Source organism: Manis pentadactyla, chromosome 9 (assembly GCF_030020395.1).
Source record: "Manis pentadactyla isolate mManPen7 chromosome 9, mManPen7.hap1, whole genome shotgun sequence".
Lineage (NCBI taxonomy): Eukaryota > Metazoa > Chordata > Mammalia > Pholidota > Manidae > Manis > Manis pentadactyla.
In genome coordinates, this window is record NC_080027.1 from 73318518 (window position 1) to 73340272 (window position 21755).

A 21755-nucleotide genomic window follows, 5' to 3' on the forward strand; every position below is an offset into this window, starting at 1 on the left:
TAACCCAATTAAGAAATGGGTGGGAGACCTGAGCAGACATATCTCCAAAGAAGAAATACAGATGGCTAACAGGCACATGAAAAGATGTTCACATCACTAATCATCAGAGAAATGCAAATCAAAACCACAGTGAGAATGGCTGCTATCCAAAAGACAAGAAATAACAAGTGTTGGAGAGGATGTGGAGAAAGGGGAACCCTTCTAACACTGTTGGTGGTATAAATTGGTGCAGCCAGTGTGGAAAGCAGTATGGAGGTCCCACAAAAAAATAAAAATAGAAAATACCATACGACCCAGCAACTGTGCTTCTAGGAATTTACCCAAAGAAAACAAAATCTCTGATTCAAAAAGACATATGTACCCCAATGTTATTACTGCATTATTTGCAGTAGCCAAGATATGGAAGCAACGTAAGTGTCCATCAATAGATGAATGTATAAAGAAGGTGTGGTACATATACACAATGGAATATTAGCCATAAAAACAAATGAAATCTGGTCATTAAGAACAATATTCATGGACCTAGAGGTATTATGCTCAGTGAAATAAACCAGATGGAGAAAGACAAATACCATATGATTTCATTTATATTTGGAATTTAAAACAAAACATAATGAACAACACAGCAGTAGACTCAGAGACACTGAGAAGTGACTGGTGGTTACCATGGGAGAGAGGTAAGGGTAGGTGGGTGAACAGGGTGTGGGGCATAAAGGGGAACAAACATATCAGTCATAAATTGGTCATAGGGATGGTAATGCTGCATGGAGAATATAGCCCATAGTTCTGTAACATCTTTCTATGTTGATAGATAGTAACTGCACTAGTTGGGGGTGAGGCTTTATTGATGTGTGTAACTGTTGAACCACTGTGTTATATACCTGAAACCAATATAATAATATATATCAACTGTAGTTCAGTAATTGAAAAAAGAAAGAAAAAAAATCCAAACAAAAACAAATCTCTATTAACTAGTGCATCTTTTAAATATTGTCCATAGGAAAAAAGAATCACTGCCCATTATAATTATCAAAGTGCAATGAAAAATACTGAGATTCTTTTCACAAAGGAGGAGGAATGGCTGCTGTGTTGGCAAGCTATTTTCTCTCTTACATGGGGCTTCTAAATCTGATTTAATAGACATTTCTTATATGTTCTGCAAAAATAGTACTTTTTTACATTGATAATGAAGAATTGTTTTGCTGTCATGATACAAAGACTTTTAATGAGATATTATATGCTAGTTTTTATTGTATGGTATCTTTAAGCAATTATTCTCATATATTACATACAAATAGGGTAGTTTTAGGAAATAAAGTCCTTCAACCTGTGCACATGCCAAATTGTTAACTTAAACTTGTTAATCATAAATGTTTTAGGAAACTTACTGGTGTCAGGGAACTAAAATTAACAGCTCTGAAATCTTCAGTATTCTTTTATCACATGGCACTGTTATATGTTATTAATTGGACTACTGTCATCTGTCAGATTAGTTGAAAGTCATTCTTTCCAATGAAGTACTTAGTGAAATCACTAAAAATATGGAATGTAATTAATTTAAGTATGTATGGGAAATCTTTTCTTCAAGTTATTTTTAAAATTTCTTACCCTAGACCCATAGTTTGTGTTTTTAAAACTGATTTGAGAGGAGGAGCCAAGATGGCCACGTGAGTAGAGCAGCGGAAATCTCCTCCAAAAACCATATATATTTTTGAAAATACAACAAATACAACTATTCCTAAAAGAGAGATCAGTGGATTCAGTAAAACAGCCAGGCTACATCTACACCTGCAAGAACTCAGCATCTCACGAAGGGGGTAAGATACAAGCCGTGGCCTGGCGGGACCCAAGCACTCCCCCCATCCAAACTCCCTGGAGGGAGGAAAAGAATTGGAGGGGGGAGGGGGTGAAATCCCAGGACTGCTAAACAACCAGCTCTAGTAATCCTCACTGGGAGCACAGACACACATTGCACAGTGTGCTGGATATTAGAGAAACGGAAAAGCAAAATCTGCAAGCGGATCCCCACAACCGGCTCTCCTGGAACAAAGAAAAGCGAGTGCTTTTTGAAAGTCTTAAAGGGACAGGGGCCTCACAGCTAGATGCAATCGTCCTGGCACACTCAGTCCAGCAACTGGGAATCCCGGGGAACTACAGGCACCCTAACCTCCTCGGTAGCAGCACAGCTCTGAAGCTCCTCACAGCAATAAGCAGCCTGCCAGTCGTTCCCCCGGCCAGCGCAGCCCCCGACACAGCAGCCCAGAGAGCGGCCATGCATGCCTGCGGTGGGGAGTGGCCATGCAAGCCAGCAGCGGCGGTGGCCGAGCGGCCCCAGAGCAGTTGTGTGTGCCCGCAGCAGCAGCAGCTGAGCAACCAAGGAGCAGCTGCATCCCCAGCAGCAGCCCAGAATCTCCTCCCAGTGTGCAGCAGCCCTTGCCAGACCCAAAGGCTGCCACCAGTGCTTAGCTGCCTGGCACAGGCAGAAGAAATGGGGGCTAGGCGCAAAGGGACACTGCTCTCACAGGAGAGCACACCTGGCGTGCCTGGCACTCCCTGCAGGGCTCTGGGCTACCCTGATGGTGACCCCGCCCAAGGCAGCTTAGGGGATTAATCCGGAGGTGGCTCCAGGAGTGCAGGTAACTGACACAGGCAATGGAGAAGGGCAAGGCAACCAGCAAATAGGAAAGGACTTTGTTCTCCCAGCTAACACATGTGCTACCTGCCTACAGCTACCTCTATCGCCATGAAAAGGCAGAAGAATTTGGTCCAGTCCAGAAGTACCCAGACAACCCCTGAGAGAGGATCTGAGGAGATAGATTTAACCAATCTTCCTGAAATAGAATTCAAAATAAAGGTCGTAACCATGCTGATGGATCTGCAGAGAAGTATGCAAGACCTAAAGGAGTAAGTACAGAGGGAGAATACATAAATACAATAATCTCTGGAAGGACTTAAGAGCAGACTGGATGAGGTGCAAGAGGCCGTTAACGGAATAGAAATCAGAGAACAGGAACACAGAGAAGTTGAGGCAGAGAGAGATGAAAGTATTTCCAGGAATGAAAGAATATTAAGAGAACTGTGTGATCAATCCAAACAGAACAATATTCACATTATAGGGGTACCAGAAGAAGAAGACAGAGAAAAAGGGATAGAAAGTGTATTTGAAGAAATAATTGCTGAAAACTTCCCCAAACTGGGGAAGGAAATAGACTCTCAGACCATGGAAGCCCACAGAACTCCCGATACAAGGGACTGAAGGAGGACAAGACCAAGACACATAATAATTAAAATGGCATAGATCAAGGACAAGGACAGAGTATTAAAGGCCGCCAGAGAGAGAAAAAAGGTCACCTACAAAGGAAAACCCATCAGGCAATTGTCAGATATCTCAACAGAAACCATACAGGCAAGAAGAGAATGGCATGATATATTTAATGCAATGAAACAGAAGGGCCTTGAACCAAGATTACTGTATCCAGCATGATTATCATTAAAATATGAAGGAGGGATTAAACAATTCCAAGACAAGCAAAAGTTAAGGGAATTTGTCTCCCACAAACCACCTCTACAGGGTATTTTATAGAGACTGCTCTAGGTAGAAGCACTCCTACAGCTAAATAGATGTCACCAGAGAAAACAAAATCACGGCAAAGAAAGCAGATAAACCAAATACTAAAGGCAAAAAAATAAAATCAGCAACTCACAAAAGGAGTCAAAGGAAACACAAAAGAACACAGAATAAAACACCTAACATGTAAAGATTGGAGGAGGAGAAATAAGGGAGGGAAAGAATCATCAGACTGCTTACAATACCTTAATAAGCGAGTTAAGTTAGACTGTTAGATAGTAAGGAAGCTAACCTTGAACCTTTGGTAACCACAAATGTAAAGCCTGCAATGGCAATAAGTACATATCTTCAGTAATCATGCTAAATGTAAATGGACTGAATGCATCAATCAAAAGACACAGAGTAACAGAATGGATAAAAAAGGGAGACCCATCTGTATGCTGCTTACAAGAGACTTACCTCAAACCCAAAGAAATACACAGACTAAAAGTCAAGGGATGGAAAAAGATATTTCATGCAAACAATAGGGGGAAAAAAGCAGGTGTAGCAGTACTGGTATCAGACAAAATAGACTTCAAAACAAAGAAAGTAACAAGAGATAAAGAAGAATATTACATAATGATACATAATGAGTCCGACGAGGATATAACCATTATAAATATATATGCACCCAATACAGGAGCACCAACATATGTGAAACAAATACTAACAGAATTAAAGGAGGATATAGAATGCAGTGCATTTGTTCTAGGAGAATTCAGTCACAATACTTACTCCAAAGGACAGATCCACCAGACAGAAAATAAGTAAGGACACAGAGGCACTGAACAACACACTAGAACAGATGGACTTAGCAGACATCTACAGAACCCTACACCCAAAAGCAGCAGGATACACATTCTTCTCAAGTGCACACAGAACATTCTCCAGAATAGATTACATACTTGGCCACAAAAAGAGCCTAAGTAAATTCAAAAAGATTGAAATTCTACCAACCAACTTCTCAGACCACAAAGGCATGAAACTAGAAATAAATTGTATGAAGAAAACAAAAAGGCTCACAAACACATGGAGGCTTAACAACATGCTTCTAAATAAACAATGGGTCAATAACCAAATTAAAACAGAGATCTAGCAATATATGGGGACAAATGACACTGACAGCATAAAGCCCCAACTTCTGTGGGACACAGCGAAGGCAGTTCTAAAAGGAAAGTATAAAACAATCCAGGCATATTTAAAGAAGGAAGAACAATCCCCAAAGAATAGTCTAATCTCACAATTATTGAAACTGGAAAAAGAAGAACAAATGAGGCCCAAAGTCAGCAGAAAGAGGGACATAATCAAGATCAGAGAAGAAATAAATAAAAATGAGAATAAAACAATAGAAAAAAATCACCCCAAGAGCTGGTTCTTTGAAAAAATAAACAGAATAGATAAGCCCCTAGCCAGACTTATTAAGAGAAAAAGAGAATCTACACACATCAACAGAATCAGAAATGAGAAAGCAAAAATCATGACGGACTGAATACAATTAAGAAATACAAAAAATTATTAGAGAATACTATGAGAATCTATATGCTAACAAGCTGCAAAACCTAGAAGAAACGGACAACTTCCTAGAAAAATACAACCTTCCAAGACTGACCAAGGAAGAAACAGAAAATATAAACAGACCAATTACCAGCAAAGAAATTGAAGAGGTAATCAAAAAAGTACCTAAGAACAAAATCCCTGGACCAGATGGATTCACTGCTGACTTTTATCAGACATGTTGACAAGACATAATACCCATTCTCCTTAAAGTTTTCCAAAAAATAGAAGAGGAGGGAATACTCCCAAACTCATTCTATGAAGACAGCATCCCTCCAATACTAAAACCAGGCAAAGACCCCACCAAAAAAGGAAATTAAAAACCAATATTCCTGATGAACATAGATGCAAAAATGCTCAACAAAATATTAGCAAACCGAATTCAAAAATACATCAAGAGGATCATACACCATGATCAAGTGGGATTCATCCCAGAGATGCAAGAATGGTACATTTGAAAGTCCATCAACATCATCCACCACATCAACTAAAAGATGAACAGAAACCACATGATCATTTCCATAGATGCTGAAAAAGCATTCGACAAAATTCAACATCCATTCATGATAAAAACTCTCAACAAAATGGGTATACAGGGCAAGTACCTCGACATAATAAAGGCCATATATGACAAACCCACAGCCAACATCATACTTAACAGCGAGAACCTGAAAACTTTTCCGCTAAGATCGGGAAAAAGACAGAGATGCCCACTCTCCCCACAGTTATTCAATATAGTACTGGAGGTCCTAGCCACAGCAATCAGCAAAACAAAGAAATACAAGGCATCCAGATTGGTAAAGAGGAAGTCAAACTGTCACTATTTGCAGATGACATGATATTGTACATAAAAAACCATAAAGACTCCATTCCAAAACTACGACAGCTAATATCTGAATTCAGCAAAGTTGCAGGATACAAAATTAATGCCCAGAAATTTGTTGCTTTTCTATACACTAACGATGAATTAACAGAAAGAAAAATCAGGAAAACAATTCCATTCACAATTGCGTCAAAAAGAATAGAATACCTAGGAATAAACTTAACCAAGGAAGTGAAAGACCTATACCCTGAAAACTACAAGACACTCGAGAGAAATTAAAGAGCACACTAACAAATGGAAATTCATCCCATGCACTTGGGTAGGAAGAATTATATTGTTAAAATGGCCATCCTGCCTAAAGCAATCTACAGATTCAATGCAATCCCTATCAAAATACCAACAGCATTCTTCAGCGAACTGGAACAAATAGCCTTAAAATTCATATGGAACCACAAAAGACCCCAAATAGCCAAAACAATCCTGAGAAAGAAGAATAAAGCAGGGGCCATCTCGCTTCCCAACATCCAGCTGTACTACAAAGCAACAGTAATCGAGACAATTTGGCACTGGCACAAAAACAGAGCCACAGACCAGTGGAACAGAATAGAGACTCCAGACATTAACCCAAACATATATGGTCAATTAATATATGATAAAGGAGCCATGGACATACAATGGGGAAATGACAGCTTCTTCAACAGCTGATGTTGGGAAAACTGGACAGCTACATGTAAGAGAATGAAACTGGATCACTGTCTAACCCCATACACAAAAGTAAACTCGAAATGGATCAAAGACCTGAATGTAAGTCATGAAACCATAAAACTCTTGGAGGAAAACATAGGCAAAAATCTCTTAGACATAAACATGAGCAACTTCTTCATGAACATATCTCCCCAGGCAAGGGGAAAAAAAAGCGACAATGAACAAGTGAGACTATATCAAGCTGAAAAGCTTCTGTACAGCAAAGGGCACCACCAAGAGAACATAAAGGCATCTACAGTATGGGAGAATATATTTATAAATGACAGATCCGATAAAGGGTTGACATCCAAAATACATAAAGAGCTCACACACCTCAACAAACAAAAAGCAAAAAATCCAATTCAAAAATGGGCAGAGGAGCTGAACAGACACTTCTCCAAAGAAGAAATTCAGATGGCCAACAGGCACATGAAAAGATGCTCCATATCACTAGTCATCAGAGAAATTCAAATTAAATCCATAATGAGATATCACCTCACATCAGTAAGGATGGCTACCATCCAAAAGACAAACAACAACAAATGTTGGCGAGGTTGTGGAGAAACGGGTACCCTCCTACCCTGCTGGTGGGAATGTAAACTAGTTCAACCACTGTGGAAAGCAGTATGGCTGCTCCTCAGAAAGCTCAAAATAGAAATAGCATTTGACCCAGGAATTCCACTCTAAGTAATTTACCCTAAGAATGCAGCAGCCCAGTTTGAAAAAGACAGATGCACCCCTATGTTTATCGCAGCACTATTTACATAGCCAAGAAATGGAAGCAACTTAAGTGTCCATTAGTAGATGAATGAATGAAGAAGATGTGGTACATATACACAATAGGGTATACACAATAGGGTATTATTCAGCCATAAGAAGAAAATCCTACCATTTGCAACAACATGGATGGAGTTAGAGGGTATTATGCTCAGTGAAATTAGCCAGACAGAGAAAGACAAATACCAAATCATTTCACTCATATGTGGAGTATAAGAAAAAAGAAAAAACTGAAGGAACAAAACAGCAGCAGAATCACAGAACCCAAGAATGGACCAACAGTTACCAAAGAGAAAGGGACTGGGGAGGATGGGTGGAAAGAGAGGGATAAGGGGGAGCAGGAAGAAAGGGGACATTATGATTAGCATGTATAATGTGCGGGGCGGTCACAGGGAGGGCTGTACAACGCAGAGAAGACAAGTAGTGATTCTACAGCATCTTACTACGCTGATGGACAGGGACTATAATGGGGCTTGTGGGGGGTACTTGGTGATGGGGGGAGTCTAGTAAACATAATGTTCCTCATGTAATTGTAGATTAATGATACCCAAGAAAGGACAAAGGTGATTTGTGGCTCAAATATTCTGTTTTTGCCTCTTTTTTTTTTCATTTGCCTTCAGCTTAGAAAAGAGAGTAAAGGAGATTGTACATAAAGCTTTTTGGGATTGTTTGAGTGTCCAGCTAAGTGAAGACCCCCCAACATATGACCATGCCATCAAGCTTGTTGGAGAGATCAAAGAGGTGAGGCAAAGAGCAAACTGTGGTATTTTTCTGGTGTGTTAGGAGTATTCAACCTCTCTGTTACTTTTCAGAAGACTAAAGAAATGGAAGGATCAAAAGACATAGGCACCCCTATGTTTATTGCAGCATTATTTACAGTAGCCAAATATGGAAGCAACCTAAGTGTCCATCAGTTGATGAATGGATAAAGAATATGTGGTACATATACACAATGGAATACTATTCAGCCATGAGAAAGAAACCAATCCTACCATTTGCAACAACTTGGTTGGAGCTAAAGGGTATTATGCTCAGTGAAATAAGTCAGGTAGAGAAAGACAAATACCAAATGGTTTCCATCATTTGTGGAGTATAACAATAGAGCAAAACTGAAGGAAAAAAATAGGAGCAGACTCACAGACTCCAAGAAGGGACTACCGGTTACCAAAGGGGAGGGATAGTGGAGGGCGGGTGGGGAGGGAGAGAGAAGGGGATTGTGGGGTATCATGATTAGTGCACATGGTGTGTATGGGGTCACGGGGAAGACAGTGTAGCACAGAGAAGACAGGTAGGGCTCTGTGGCATCTTACTACACTGATGGATTGTCACTGCAATGGGATATGGCGGGAGACTCAGTAATAAGGGTGAATGTTGTAACCACATTATTTTTCTTGTGAAACCCTCATAAGAGTGTATATCAATGATACCCTAATTTTAAAAAAAAAGGAAAGAGACCAAAGGGTCAAAAAGCTAAAATACTTACCAAGATGTGCATTTAGAGAATTTTTGGCTTAATGTCCTTTTTTTAATGTCAAAGAAGCTATGATAACCTGAAGGCATTACTTCAGTAAACGAAGAAAAAGTTCGTAGTTTAAAAACAGGTACTTTAAGAAAACAACTTATTTTACAAAATATAGGTGACATGTAAAGTTTTTAATAGGTGTGGACACATTCAATTTATAATGGCCAAAAGTGATTCAGCCTGTGGGATAGAGAAGACATTAAATGGAAGGTTTGGAGTGTTTTTGCAACACTTTTAGCGGTAATATCAAAGAGGACAGGTGTCTATGGAAATTGATGTGTATGGTCAGCTCACAGGCTTCTGTTAATTGTATTTTCCTTTTTTCACTTTTAACAGTTTATTCCTCTTCTGTCCAGTTGATTGCTTCCCAGAGTTTAAAAGGAAGCTTAAATAGCTAGTCTAAATGATTTATAAACATGTTTTTCTGTAGATTTGTTGACTAAGAGGTTAAAATAATATGCAACATTATAGAAACAATTGATAAGCTCTTAATTTGAGTAGTTATAAATTCCCTTAATATAATAAAAAATGATGTCTGACTAAGAAACTTTGATTAAACTTGACTGTGCTCTCTTGTAGACTCTCTTATCTTTCTTGCTGCCTGGTCACACTAGACTGAGAAACCAGATAACAGAAGTCTTGGATCTGGATCTGATAAAGCAGGAGGCAGAGAATGGGGCCCTAGACATTTCCAAGCTGGCAGAATTCATTACTGGCATGATGGGGACACTCTGTGCACCTGCTCGAGATGAGGAAGTTAAGAAACTAAAGGACATTAAGGAAATAGTGCCCCTTTTCAGGTACAGGAATCATGCTAATCACCTTCAGTCCACCTAGAATACAAAGCCTGTTTTCAGATTTAGACTCCTCAAGTATAGATACTTTTTAGTTTCTTTCCCTCAACTTTTTTTTTGAAAAATTCCAAACCTGCAGAACAGTTGCGAAAATGGCATGATCAACACTCATATATCCTTTATGTAGATTCACAAGCTTTTAACATTTTGTCAGTTTGCTTTCTTTTTACATGATATGTCAGAATGTACACATGGGTGTATATTATTTCCCCTGAACCTTCTCAGGGTTAATGACAAACATTGTGACATTTCACCTTTAAATATTTTAGCAAGTATCTCCTCAGAATGTTGATGTTCTACATAATCAAAATATGGTGAGATATTAAATTTAACATTAATATAATCCCATTAACATGTAGTCCACAGTAACTTCCTTTGGTCTTTTAACTGTTTCTATTTAAATATATAGATTTGTGATCAAGTTTTTGCAGTTTTAGTGCTAATGTGGGAAAAGGATTGACATGCTGCTGCCTGAGAGTTTGACTTTTGGTAACTGTTTAGATCTGTTTTTCTGTAAACAGGTAAAGGTGTTATGCATCAAAATCTTCCTTGGCAACACTGCTGGTGGGGAAAATGACCTCTGATTGTTAAATTGCATCTGGAGTGAAAGGAATGATAATGAACTATACATACTGGATGGGACATGACACTCTGGACTTCTTTAGTGGGTAACTTATATTTGGGCGTGCCTGCTCCTGGAGACCCAAGAAGCCATTCCATACTATTATTACAGAACACATCAGCATGTGAGGATTTGAAACCATGTGTCTGAGTTGTCTGTGGGTGGCTCATACTGTAACTCTTGGTGCTGCCCTCTAGGCAAGTGTGTGAGTAGATGATGCCAAACCTCTGAATGTTCAGTTGAATTTAAGAAGGCCTCCTGGTCTGACTTCCTTTGCAAGCCTTACTTTTTCAATTAACATTATGCTCTAATCATTTCACTTAATTTTCTCATTGAAAGTGTCATTGAGATCATTGTCTAAGTGTAAGAAATAATACAGTACACTTTATCCAGTTTTCCTCAATGGTAACATTTTACAAAACTGGAGTGTATCACAACCAGAATATTGACATTAATACAATCCACTGATCTTGCTTAGATTTTCTCTTTTACTTAAAAACATTTGTATGTGTGTGTATGTGATTTTTATACATTTTAACACTTGTGTAAGTTTGCATATTTGCCATCACATTCAAGATATTGAACAGTTCCAATACCACAAGGATCATTGATTGCCCTTTCATAGCTTATATTGTTTTTGAAAAATTCCCTGTAAGCATTTTCAATGGTTGCAAAACATTCATTTGCATAGATGTAATTAATTATTTCTCTGTTATGATAGATTATGTATACTTATTTACTATTTAACACTACAGTGAACATCTTTATACACAAAACTTTTTTCTGTATTTTAGAGTTTTACTGAAGATAGGTTCTTAAAATGGGATTGCTGTGTCAGAGGATAAGACTCTCATTGCATGTTATCAAGTTGCTTTCCAGAAGTTCTTTCATTTTCAGTCGAGTTTCATTTTATCATTGTGGTAGCAATATTCAGTAAATTCAAAAATGCCCTTCATTGCAAAGTTACCTCAGGGTATAGAAAGAGTACTGAAAAGACCTCCTGAAAATAGTTACTGACTTGTTCATTCATTCAACAAGCTCTTAGTAAGCACCTCTCATGTGCTACACACATGGTGCTAGACATTGGAAATAAAATAGTCAAAAGAGCTTATAACCTAGCCAAGTTAAATGAGAAATCCCTTGGAAGAATTATTCTGGGAAAATAGCTTGTAGCAAACTCAACCTAAATTCTAATCCTTCAGTAAAGAGAAGGGACTGGGAAAGTGGGAGTACATGCCCTATCAGAAGGAGGCAGCAATGGCCTCTTAGTGCCAGCTAGTTGTGGCCATGACGGAACATTGGTCCACGTGCCAGATCTTTAGATTTTTCGAGAGAAGCTGGAAATCCAGGTTTTTAAAAACACTGTGAACACAAAACATGTTTGTGGGTTACCTCCAGTCAGTGGCCACCAGTTGGCAGTTTCCAATAGTCTCTTGTTTTCTGTAGGTGGATTTTGGAAACTGTTGGGGATGCTCAATGGAGGGGAGAATGTCCCCCAGGAAAGTAGGGTGTCCCATGTATTGGGGAGATGGACAGCATGACCCTGTTCCTTAGAATATGTATCCTTTCCCACATATTATTACCTTATATGTAAGTGAGTTTATTGTGTCATATAATGTTCAGTCAATCCCAAGGGGCATCAAGGGACTTGGAGGACATTTGATCTTGTTCCTGCTTACGTGTAGGGCCACACCTAAACCTGTAGCTTGGGTTCTTAACCACCTTCTGCAAACAGGTCACGTAGGAGCTCCTGCCTCTAGAGAGAGTGGTCATGGTAAGTGTGACAAGCAGGGTGGAAGGCATCCTTGGCGCTGGGTCAGGCCTGCCCACTGGATACAGTCAGACTGTGAATGTACCTTTTACTACCAGAACTTGATCATAAAACACACCCTGATACAAAGAGTGACTGGGGTAAGAAGAAAGGAGAAATGAGTGAGGTAATTTTCTTTCTTTCCTAGGAAGTGAATTAACCTATGTGAGAGAAGACACTGGGTGATGAGTTCTCTTCCCTTAACCTCAAGTTGTGGCTCCTTCCTTCCCCTGTGACTACACTGAGGGCTGAGCCAGAACCAGGAAATGCATTCTGCTGTAGATGGGCAGTGCAAGGAGCCCCATTTGTCTGGGGGCAAGGGATGGTAGGGTGGGGATAGAAACAGTTAAAAATTTTGCAGTCTTTTCAAACCATTAAAGTTTTTGTGTTTTCTAAATTTGTTTTTGTTTCTCATGATTCTTCTAGCTGCTCTTAGCTAGAAAGCTAAGATTTTGAAAAGCCTATCTCAAGTCAACTCACCCCTTCCTTTGAAACAATGTTTATGTTGCAAATGCCCAGTTCAAAATCTTTTTATCTCTTTTCTTTCAGAGCAATTTTTTCTGTGTTGGACCTAATGAAAGTGGACATGGCGAACTTTGCTGTCAGCAGCATTAGGCCACATCTCATGCAGCAGTCAGTTGAATATGAAAGGAAGAAGTTTCAAGGGCTCTTGGAGAAGCAACCAAGTATGTTCAGTGTTTGTGGTACTCTTTCATTGTCTTTTTCTTCATTTTAAATGCTGTGGCTTGTTGCATATTATATTTTCAAAACAAAACTAATATTTAGTGTAAGAGTAGTCTAATTTGAAAACGGAAAAACACAAGACATTAGGACTTGAAAAGACTTAATTGACAAGTGAGAGAAATACGGTAGATATAAGAATAGAAATTTAAAAGAATGAAGAAGTCCTGAGTTAACTAGGTTTTTTAATGAAAACACCGGTTTGAGGTGAATTGTGTGCTTGGCCTTGATTTTAAAACATGGCAGAGTTCTTGTGACTGTTTAGTTCACTTTTCTCCTTGTGAGATACATCAATAAATCTCCTTTGCTTCTGTTCTATATGCATAAAAGATTTCTGATTTCACACCCAGAAAGAGACTCATTTTTATGAATCTTTCAGATGACTGTAGAAAAACATGACCGTAGACACCAAAACCATGTTGCATTTCTAGGTGCTTTTTTGAGTTTCTGCACAGGCCACTGATGTTCTGTGTAAACTGCAGCCTTCAGATCGCATTTATTATGAGTTCTATTTAGCCTCTAACTTTGTTGGTCACAAGATGAAAATGGCAGTGTCTGGGTGGATGTGTTGCATGACCAGAAGGGTTAATTCAGTGCCCTGAGTAGTTGTTCACCCAGCCCTAGACAGAGTCCAGGATGGTGCTGGCGGCTGGGAGGAGTCAGAAAAGAGCAGAGTAGAAATAGCAGTGCTAAAAGATTGGTGATGTTTACTACATGCTCGGCTTGTGCCAACAGTGTATGTGCATTATCAAATACAGCCCTCACACCAGAAGCCTTTGAAGTAGGCAATGTCACAGATGTGGAAATCAGTTTTGAGAGATTTTGACAGAATTGATTGGCCACACAGCCCCTTTCTCACCTAGCATTGCACTACCCCTCGGGAGACCTTCAGGGTTGCAGTTTTATCAGCTGAGAGGCAGGTGTGGGCAGCCATGCCCAGTGGAGACACTGCTGGAGGAGAAGCCTTGCAGCAGTCCCTGAGCCAGTCAGCATCCAGTTCTCATGATTACGGCCTTAAAGCCCAGGTTTCCAAGGCTGGTGGGCTACAGAGAATGCTGTCTGCAGGAGGCTAAGGGGCAGTGACGCTCAGAACCAAGAGCTTGGCTAATCAGCATGTTAACGACCCAGAAGCATTTCCTCTCGCAGCAGCAAAGAGTGGGCCCTGCCTTGGCCTCGGCTGCCCACTTGGCTTTAAGTGGCCTCCACTGGGAAGGCTGCTAGTTCCAGGACCCCAGGACCCATCAGAGGGATTGACTGCTCATATAATGTGGACAGAAGAACTTCAGCTTCTTTGTTTTATGTCCCTCAGAGGCCCTGGCCATACTGAGCTTAGAGAAGTAGGGAGAGCATGATGGTGGATGAAAAGATAACTGAGGTTGCCCTGACAGTGCTCCAGAAGCTGCACAATACACCACCAGCATGCGATGGGTCACCTCCTACAAGGCCGAAAGTAAACGAGACTAAGATGTAGGGAAGGAAAAAGCTTGGTCTTTAGTGTGGAGGACACCTTGCACTGGGAAACTAGCCAGCGTCCTGTCCCATCATCTCTGGGCACTAGTTCTTGGCCTCTCACTGTGCTGGAGGCAGCTGAGCTTCCAGCCATGGCTCCTGCAGCGGTCAGGGTAGGAGAGAAGAGCAAAGGTTTGTTGGACATCGGTAGGTGGCAAAGGCCTGGCTAGGTGGCTTATCTTAACTGTCTTGCCGAATCCTCAGAACTATGTGTGAGGTGATGATGTACATTTCTTTAAATTAGGAATCTGATATTCAGATGAGATTATGACTTCCTCAGGTCACTCAGTTGATAGTTGGTGTTACTGTACTGTAAGTTGAACAGAGCTCTGTTGGATTCCAAGGCCCATACGCTGTGCTGCGGCGCCCCTCCAGGGTGGTCTCCCCCGAGCCTGAGAGGCCTCCCTCCTGAGTGCTGGTAGCCATCTGTGCAGCTTTGTTTTTCACAGATTCCCTGGACTTCGTCACCCAGTGGCTGGAAGAAGCAGCAGATGACCTTATGAAAGAGAAGTATAAAAATGCCCTGCCAGCTGGGGGAGAGGCCACGGACTGTGCGGGCAGTCCCGTGCCGAGTCCTGCTGCTGTTCAGAATCATGCGTACCTGAAGCTTCTGAAATGGGACCATCTCCGGAGACCTTTCCCTGAAGTAGGTGCTCCAGAGCAGTAGAACTGCTCATTTCTTTTTGTGCTGCTGAACTTTTAAACAGTAATAGTTTTGTTATGATATAATACACGTACCAGAAAATTTCCCTTTTTAAATTGTACAATTCTGTGGTTTTTGGAATATTTACAATGGAATACAACCATTACAACTATTTAATTTCAGAACATTTTCATCACCACAAAACCCATTAACAGTCGCCACCCTTTCCTCCCTGATGCCACCCCCTGGTCACTACTGATCTACCTTCTGTCTCTCTGGATCCATGCATCTGTCTGTTCTGCACATTTCATATAAATAGAATCATGCAGTAGAGGCCTTTTGTCTGACTTCTTTCACTAAGCATAATATTCATTCATTGTGGCATGTATCAGCACTTCATTCCTTTTCTTTTTTAGTTGTATATTTTACCACAATAAAAAAAATACATAAAATTTACCATTTTTAAGTGTACAGTTCAGTAGTAGTAAGCACATTCACTTCGTTGTGTAGCCATCGCCACCATCCCTCTCCAAAACTTCTCTTCCTCACAAATTGAAATTCTGTACCCTCTAAACACTAACTCATTCCTCCCTCCCGCCCGCCTCTGGCAATCGCCACTCCACTCTCTCTCTGAATTTGACTCTCAAGACCTCATGTGAGTGGAATGACAGCATCTGTCCTTTGTGTCAGGCTTATTTCACTTGGTAGAGTGTCTTCAGGGTTCATCCAGTCTGCAGCGTGGCTCAGCGTTTCCTCTTCAGGCTGCAGAGTGTTTTACTGAGTGACCATACCACATATTCATCTGTCCATTGTTGCACATTTGGTTCTTTCTGTTCTTTCCACTTTTGGCTTATTGTGAATTACGCTACACTAAACGGTTGTGTACAGGTTTTTGTGTGGACGTGTGTTTTCAGTACTCCTGGGTATGTATTTAGGATTAGAATTGCTGGGTCATGTGGTGGCTCCAAGTTTAACATTTTGACGAACCACCAAACTGTCCCAAAGCAGCTGCATCATTTTTCAATCCCACCAGCAGTGAATGGAGTTTACAGTCTGTGCTGCTGAGCTCTCCTGCTTTTACTCCTCTTGATTGAAACCATCACAGTGATGTTGCTTTTCTGTTTTATTTAAACTTCTTCCCCTTCCATGTGGAACAATATTTTTTTTTCTTTCTGTGTTTTTCACAGTAAGCATTTCCAATTGCAGCAGCCCTTTAAGGAGATGACTAACACGGGGTTCCCCTGTTCTGTCTGCAAAGAGCTGCTTTGGTGTGTAGACTGGCCCCTCTTTTGTGAGGGCACTCCAGCTTCTTATCTTTACCCTCAAATCCTGCCACTCTAAGTATCTTTCTCATTAAGCTCCTTATTTTTCCTTTCAAGATGTTGTAAGCCTAAGGTTTCAGCTCTTGCCTCTGAGTTCTTTTTTTTGTGCCAGCAGAGGCTCTAAAGAAGGTGTTGATTTACGGAGTGGGGAGAAGTTTCTTTCTGAGTAGTGGTGTGTCTTTTCCTGGAGGGCATTTCTCATCCTGAATTTCTTTAAAAAAAAAAAGTGTGGAAGATGGTGCTGAGGACAGATGTCTTCTCCCAGAATTGATCCTTGGAAATCTTTTGCACCCTAAACTCAAGTGCTGCCTACTGTGGGAGGCCAGAAAGCGAGGACTCTGCCGTGTAACAAAGTGAAGCAAAAAGAGAGGCTGATGACAAGTCTGTTGAAGCATCTCTGTTCAGATAGGGGAGCTGAATCTTCAAAGATGGTTTTTATACTTCCTCAGAAGAATTTTGGGCTAAGACCCCAAATTGTTAATGTCTTGATTTGTTGTGGCAGTTTCTTATAGCAAGACTGGTCCTTAAAAGTTTATTTGATGCACCTATAAAAACTCAGATCAGAAGTCATAACCCCCACAGCCTTCCTACTGCTCTTTCCTCATCCCTCACAGGGGCGTTTGGCCTGGTCGGGCCGGGGTGTCTTTAACGTGAGGAAAGCAGTCACAGAAATTCACTCATGGATTGCTTTCTAGGCGGCCTGGGTGGTTTCTGTCACTCTGCCTTTTCTATGTACTGCTTCTCTTTCTTTATTCACTTACCGATTCTTGAGCACCTCCTCTGCGGGGACAGACGGGATGCCCAGGTGGATAAGCATAGGTTCTGCCCGCAAGGAGTTTCTCCCCTCCTTCCCTCTGGTGCTCTGGAGAGGCGGCTGGCTGCCTTGTACAGGACAGGGGGTGGTGGTGGGGGTCACAGGGCTTGAGAGTTTTCAGTTTTAAAACGATTACTGGGGTGAGATGGTCAGCCCTGCTGTCTACCTCATTACTCTTTCCTGTCTAATGATAGAACCATTTATTGTGTGTTGGATCTGCCAGCCGCTTTATACCCATGGTCTTTTTTTCATTTTTAAAACAGTCCTATAAAGGAGGAATCCCTGTTTTGTGTAGGGCTCAGAGAGTTGAAGAAATTTGCATGTGGCTATGCCACTCTTTTTTTTTATTATTATTGATACATGGTCTTATTTTATTTTCAAGTATACAACACAGTGGTTCAACAGTTACTCATATTATTAAATCCTCACCCCCACTAGTATAGCTACTATCTATCAACTTAGAAAGATGTTACAGAATCCCTGGCTCTATCCTCTGTGTTGTACTACTATCCCCTTGACCAACCTACATTGTGATTGAGAATTTTGTGCCCCTTTATCACCCTCACCTTCCCTCCCCTGTGGTCTATTCTCAGTCCCTTCTCAGTGTCTATGAGTCTACTGCTGTTTTGTTCCTTCTGTTTCGCTTTGTTTTTTGTATTCCACAAATAAGTGAAATCATGATATTTTTCTCTACCTGGCTTATTTCACTGAGAGGCTCTGCCACTCTTAAATGCTGGAGTCTGGTTCACACCCAGTCGGCCTCACGTTCTTAATACGTGTGCTGCTGCTGCCTAAGAAGGGTCTCTGAGATGGAGGGATAATTCGCACCTGACCCCTTGTGGCTCTGAAAGACTAGAAAAGTCCTGAGCGAAACTTCGGAGGCTTTTGTGGGGCTGTGGCTCCACTGCCCTCTGCTGGCCAGCCCGAATCTACGCTCAGGGATGATTCCCATTGTATTCATTGCAGACAGTTTTGATGGACCAGTCCCGCTTCCAAGAATTTCAGCTCCGGCTGGAGCAGCTGACCATCCTGGGGGCTGTGTTGCTGGTCACGTTCAGCATGGCAGCCCCTGGAATTTCCAGCCAGGCCGACTTCGCTGAGAAACTCAAGATGATTGTGGAGATTCTGCTGACAGATATGCATCTGCCGTAAGTGGCACGGATCTTCAGTGGAGGGATGGGGGTCAGCAGGTGACCCTGGGATGTGTCTCTCCCAGCATAAGCCAGAATTGGGGGCCACTCTCTAGGAGCTGAGAGGAATGGGGTGGAATTTATTCAGGGTCATACCCTAGGGTTCACGAGGCTCTACGATAGTGACTTTCAAATGTTTGTGACCCGAACCCATACTAAGAAGTTCATTTTCTGTTGTGACCTAATACACATTTAGACATATGTAACTGAAATAAAAACTTCACAAAGTGCAACTTACCCTAACCATGCTTAGTACATCCTGATATTTCTATTCTATTTTTATTTCACAACACAGCCCTGGGGAAAGGTCATATAAGAAACAGGCTGTATTCCTCCCAAGTTGCATGGGATAAAAGTTTCCTGTCCTTTGCTCATTCCTCATGGACATTTTGTACTGGGTATACATGGATGGTTTTCTTGATCAGCGCTAATTCGCACTTGTGTGAGGCTAGCTGCTGTAACGGCTCCTGCACCGAAGTAAGATTCACGAGCTCTGTGGTTTGCAGCATATAGAATATTTTTGAATGGTTCTAAATAAACACTGTATCTGACAAGGTCCAGTTCAGAGGATTCTGCAAGGGGAATGTCCCCAAACATTCTCATCCTTACAAATTGGAGGAATTTTGCTGTTGCATGTACACAAACCAACATTCTGATTTCTTGTACATTGCTCCAGAGGTATTTAAGATAGTCCTGACTCAGGTCCAGGCTAGTTTCACCACACAGATGCTAGCAGGAAGTTGGGTTTTGAGTTGTTGGTTTGGTAGTCTGAGCTCTCCCCTTCCCACTCTCCTTTTTAGCAGAGAGAGAGAGAGAATCCTGAGTCATGTGTACGCAGCCTGAGAGGGTAGGGGCAGGGGAGAGTCACAAGTGTTCCCTTGGAAACGTCTGCCCATGAATTGCTTATCTTGACTCTTACCAGGACATGGGCTGCTCAAACTGGGTAGATGTGCACTTTGATCATAGGCCCTGTCTTTCCTGGCTTCTCCTTTCCCTCCTTTTTCTAGCTCCTTCCATCTGAAGGATGCCCTGACTACCATTGGGGAGAAGGTCTGTGTGGAGGTGAGCTGCTGCCTTTCCCTGCGTGGACTCACACCCTTCACCACGGACAAGGAGATGGTGCTCAAGGGCCAGATCCAGGCTGTGGCCAGTCCCAATGACACCATCCGCAGGATTGTGGGTATGTTTGGGGGAATACAGGTAGCAAGGCTGTGCCTCACATGGGCTGGTGGCAGACAGGCCACTCGGAAGAAAACTAGAAGGGTTTGATGGATTGTGAGTGGCGATTAGTGAGGAAAGAGTGATTAATCACAACAGTGTAATGGGGACGATCCAGTGGCCTGGACAAGTGACCAGGCAGCCCCCATGGGGGGGGGTGCACCTCAACTCCACAGGGACAGAGCATTGTTCTGGGTCTTTGACTTTGGGGTTGCAGGTCCTGGTTCAAAACCCTTCCCTAGCAGTGTGTGATAGCAGGTGATGCCTGTGGGTCTCTGCCCCCAGCTGCTGGTGTGGGCTCCTAAACCCTTGTGATTCCTAAGTAATAAGAGCACTAGGAGCATCTTTGTTCTGATACTTGGTTTTTGACCCTGGTCTTGACAGAGCTCCTAAATCCTTCGGGATTTCCTGGATGAGAGCGATGTCTTGTTCTAATGAAGTGACTTTTGCTGGACACTTGGATGGGGGCTGGTCACCAGAAAGACCAGGCCATGGGGAGAAGCTTGGAATTTTCAGCTTTATTCTTCATCTCCATAGAGCAAGTACCTGAATGATGAAGCCTCTGTAGAAATCAAGTACAGGGTTTGGAGATTCCAGGTTGGGGAACACATCCATGTGTTGGGCAGGTGATGCACCCCAACTCCCTGGGGACAGAACCCTTTCCCTCAGGATTCTTCCAGACCTCACCCTATGTACCTCTTCTTCTAGTGTTCATTTATATCCTTTGTCATATCCCTTATTATATAATAAGCCGGTAAACATAAGTGTTTCCCTGAGTTCTGTGAGTGGTTCTAGCAATAATAAAATTAATTAAATAATTAGAATAATCAAAAATTCAAGGGATAGGAGGTCATGGGAACCTCTGCTTTGTAGCCAAGTTGGACAGAAGCTGTGGGTGACCTGGGATCTAACTACTTGGATTGGCATCTGAAGTGAGGGGGGGCAGTCTTGTGGGACTGAGCCCTGTGGGATCTGACACTATCTCCAGGTAAATTGAGTAAAATTATAGGACCCCCAGCTGGTGTCCCAGAGAATCACTTGGTGCTGAAGCCCCCAAACAATGTGCTGGAATAGTTCTGAGTGTGGTAGCTGTGAGAGTAAAGGAGGAGCATTGGTTTAGTTTAGGGGCATAGGCTTTCTGTACAGATACTTCCTATGGAGCTTAACCAAGTGCCTTGACACTGAGCTTTCTCCTCCCTACAAAAGGGGATAAATACCGGCAACCTCACAAGGTTGCCGAGAGGAAGGCAGGTGATAACATATATCAGGTGTTCACCACAGTACCTGGCAGCACATATTAAGTACTCAATAAAACGTATTGTTGTTATTATTAAATTATTAATTAAATTATTCTTAAACTATTATAATTATTGAAAATATTGCTTTACTAGCTATTATGTTCATCATTACAGCAGTGACTGTGAATTGTATGAATTAAGAAAAATTCTGTTCATTGATAAGGAATACAATGTTTATCTAATTTTAAAAACTCATTTTTCTTTCACATAATTTTTTATTGAAGTATCTTTGATATTCAATCTCATATTGGTTTCAAATATACAACACAGTGATTCAACACTTACCCATATTATTAAATCCTCACCCCCATTAGTGTGGTTACTATCTGTCAACATAAGATGTTACAGAATCACTGACTATATCCTCTATGCTGTACTATCATCCCTGTGACCAACTTATATTATGATTGAGAAGTTTTGTGCCCCTTTATCCACCTCAACCTCCACACTCACCCACCCCAGCACCTCCCCCATGGTAACCACCAGTCACTGCTCAGTGTCTGTGAGTCTACTGCTGTTTAGTTCCTTCTGTTTCGCTTTGTAATTATATTCCACAAATAGGTTAAATCATCTGGTATTTGACTTTCTCTGCCTCACTTATTTCACTGAGCATAATACCCTCTAGATCCATTCATGCTGCTGCAAATGGCAAGATTTCTTTTTTTATGGTTGACTAGAAATGATTTTTATGTATATGTACCACATCT

At 41.4% G+C, this 21755-nt stretch overlaps 1 protein-coding gene across 3 annotated transcripts in view; it reads left to right on the plus strand.

Moving 5' to 3' along the window:
• TCP11L1 (t-complex 11 like 1) overlaps positions 1-21755 on the plus strand; it is a 55707-nt gene that overhangs the window by 22119 nt on the left and 11833 nt on the right. For all 3 annotated transcript variants that reach the window (XM_036891799.2, XM_036891800.2, XM_057507536.1), the window contains 6 exons: positions 8126-8246; positions 9607-9827; positions 12863-12999; positions 15013-15209; positions 18309-18490; positions 19540-19712. In XM_036891799.2, coding sequence (XP_036747694.2) covers positions 8126-8246; positions 9607-9827; positions 12863-12999; positions 15013-15209; positions 18309-18490; positions 19540-19712 — 1031 coding nt within the window. The remainder of the gene's footprint in view (positions 1-8125; positions 8247-9606; positions 9828-12862; positions 13000-15012; positions 15210-18308; positions 18491-19539; positions 19713-21755) is intronic.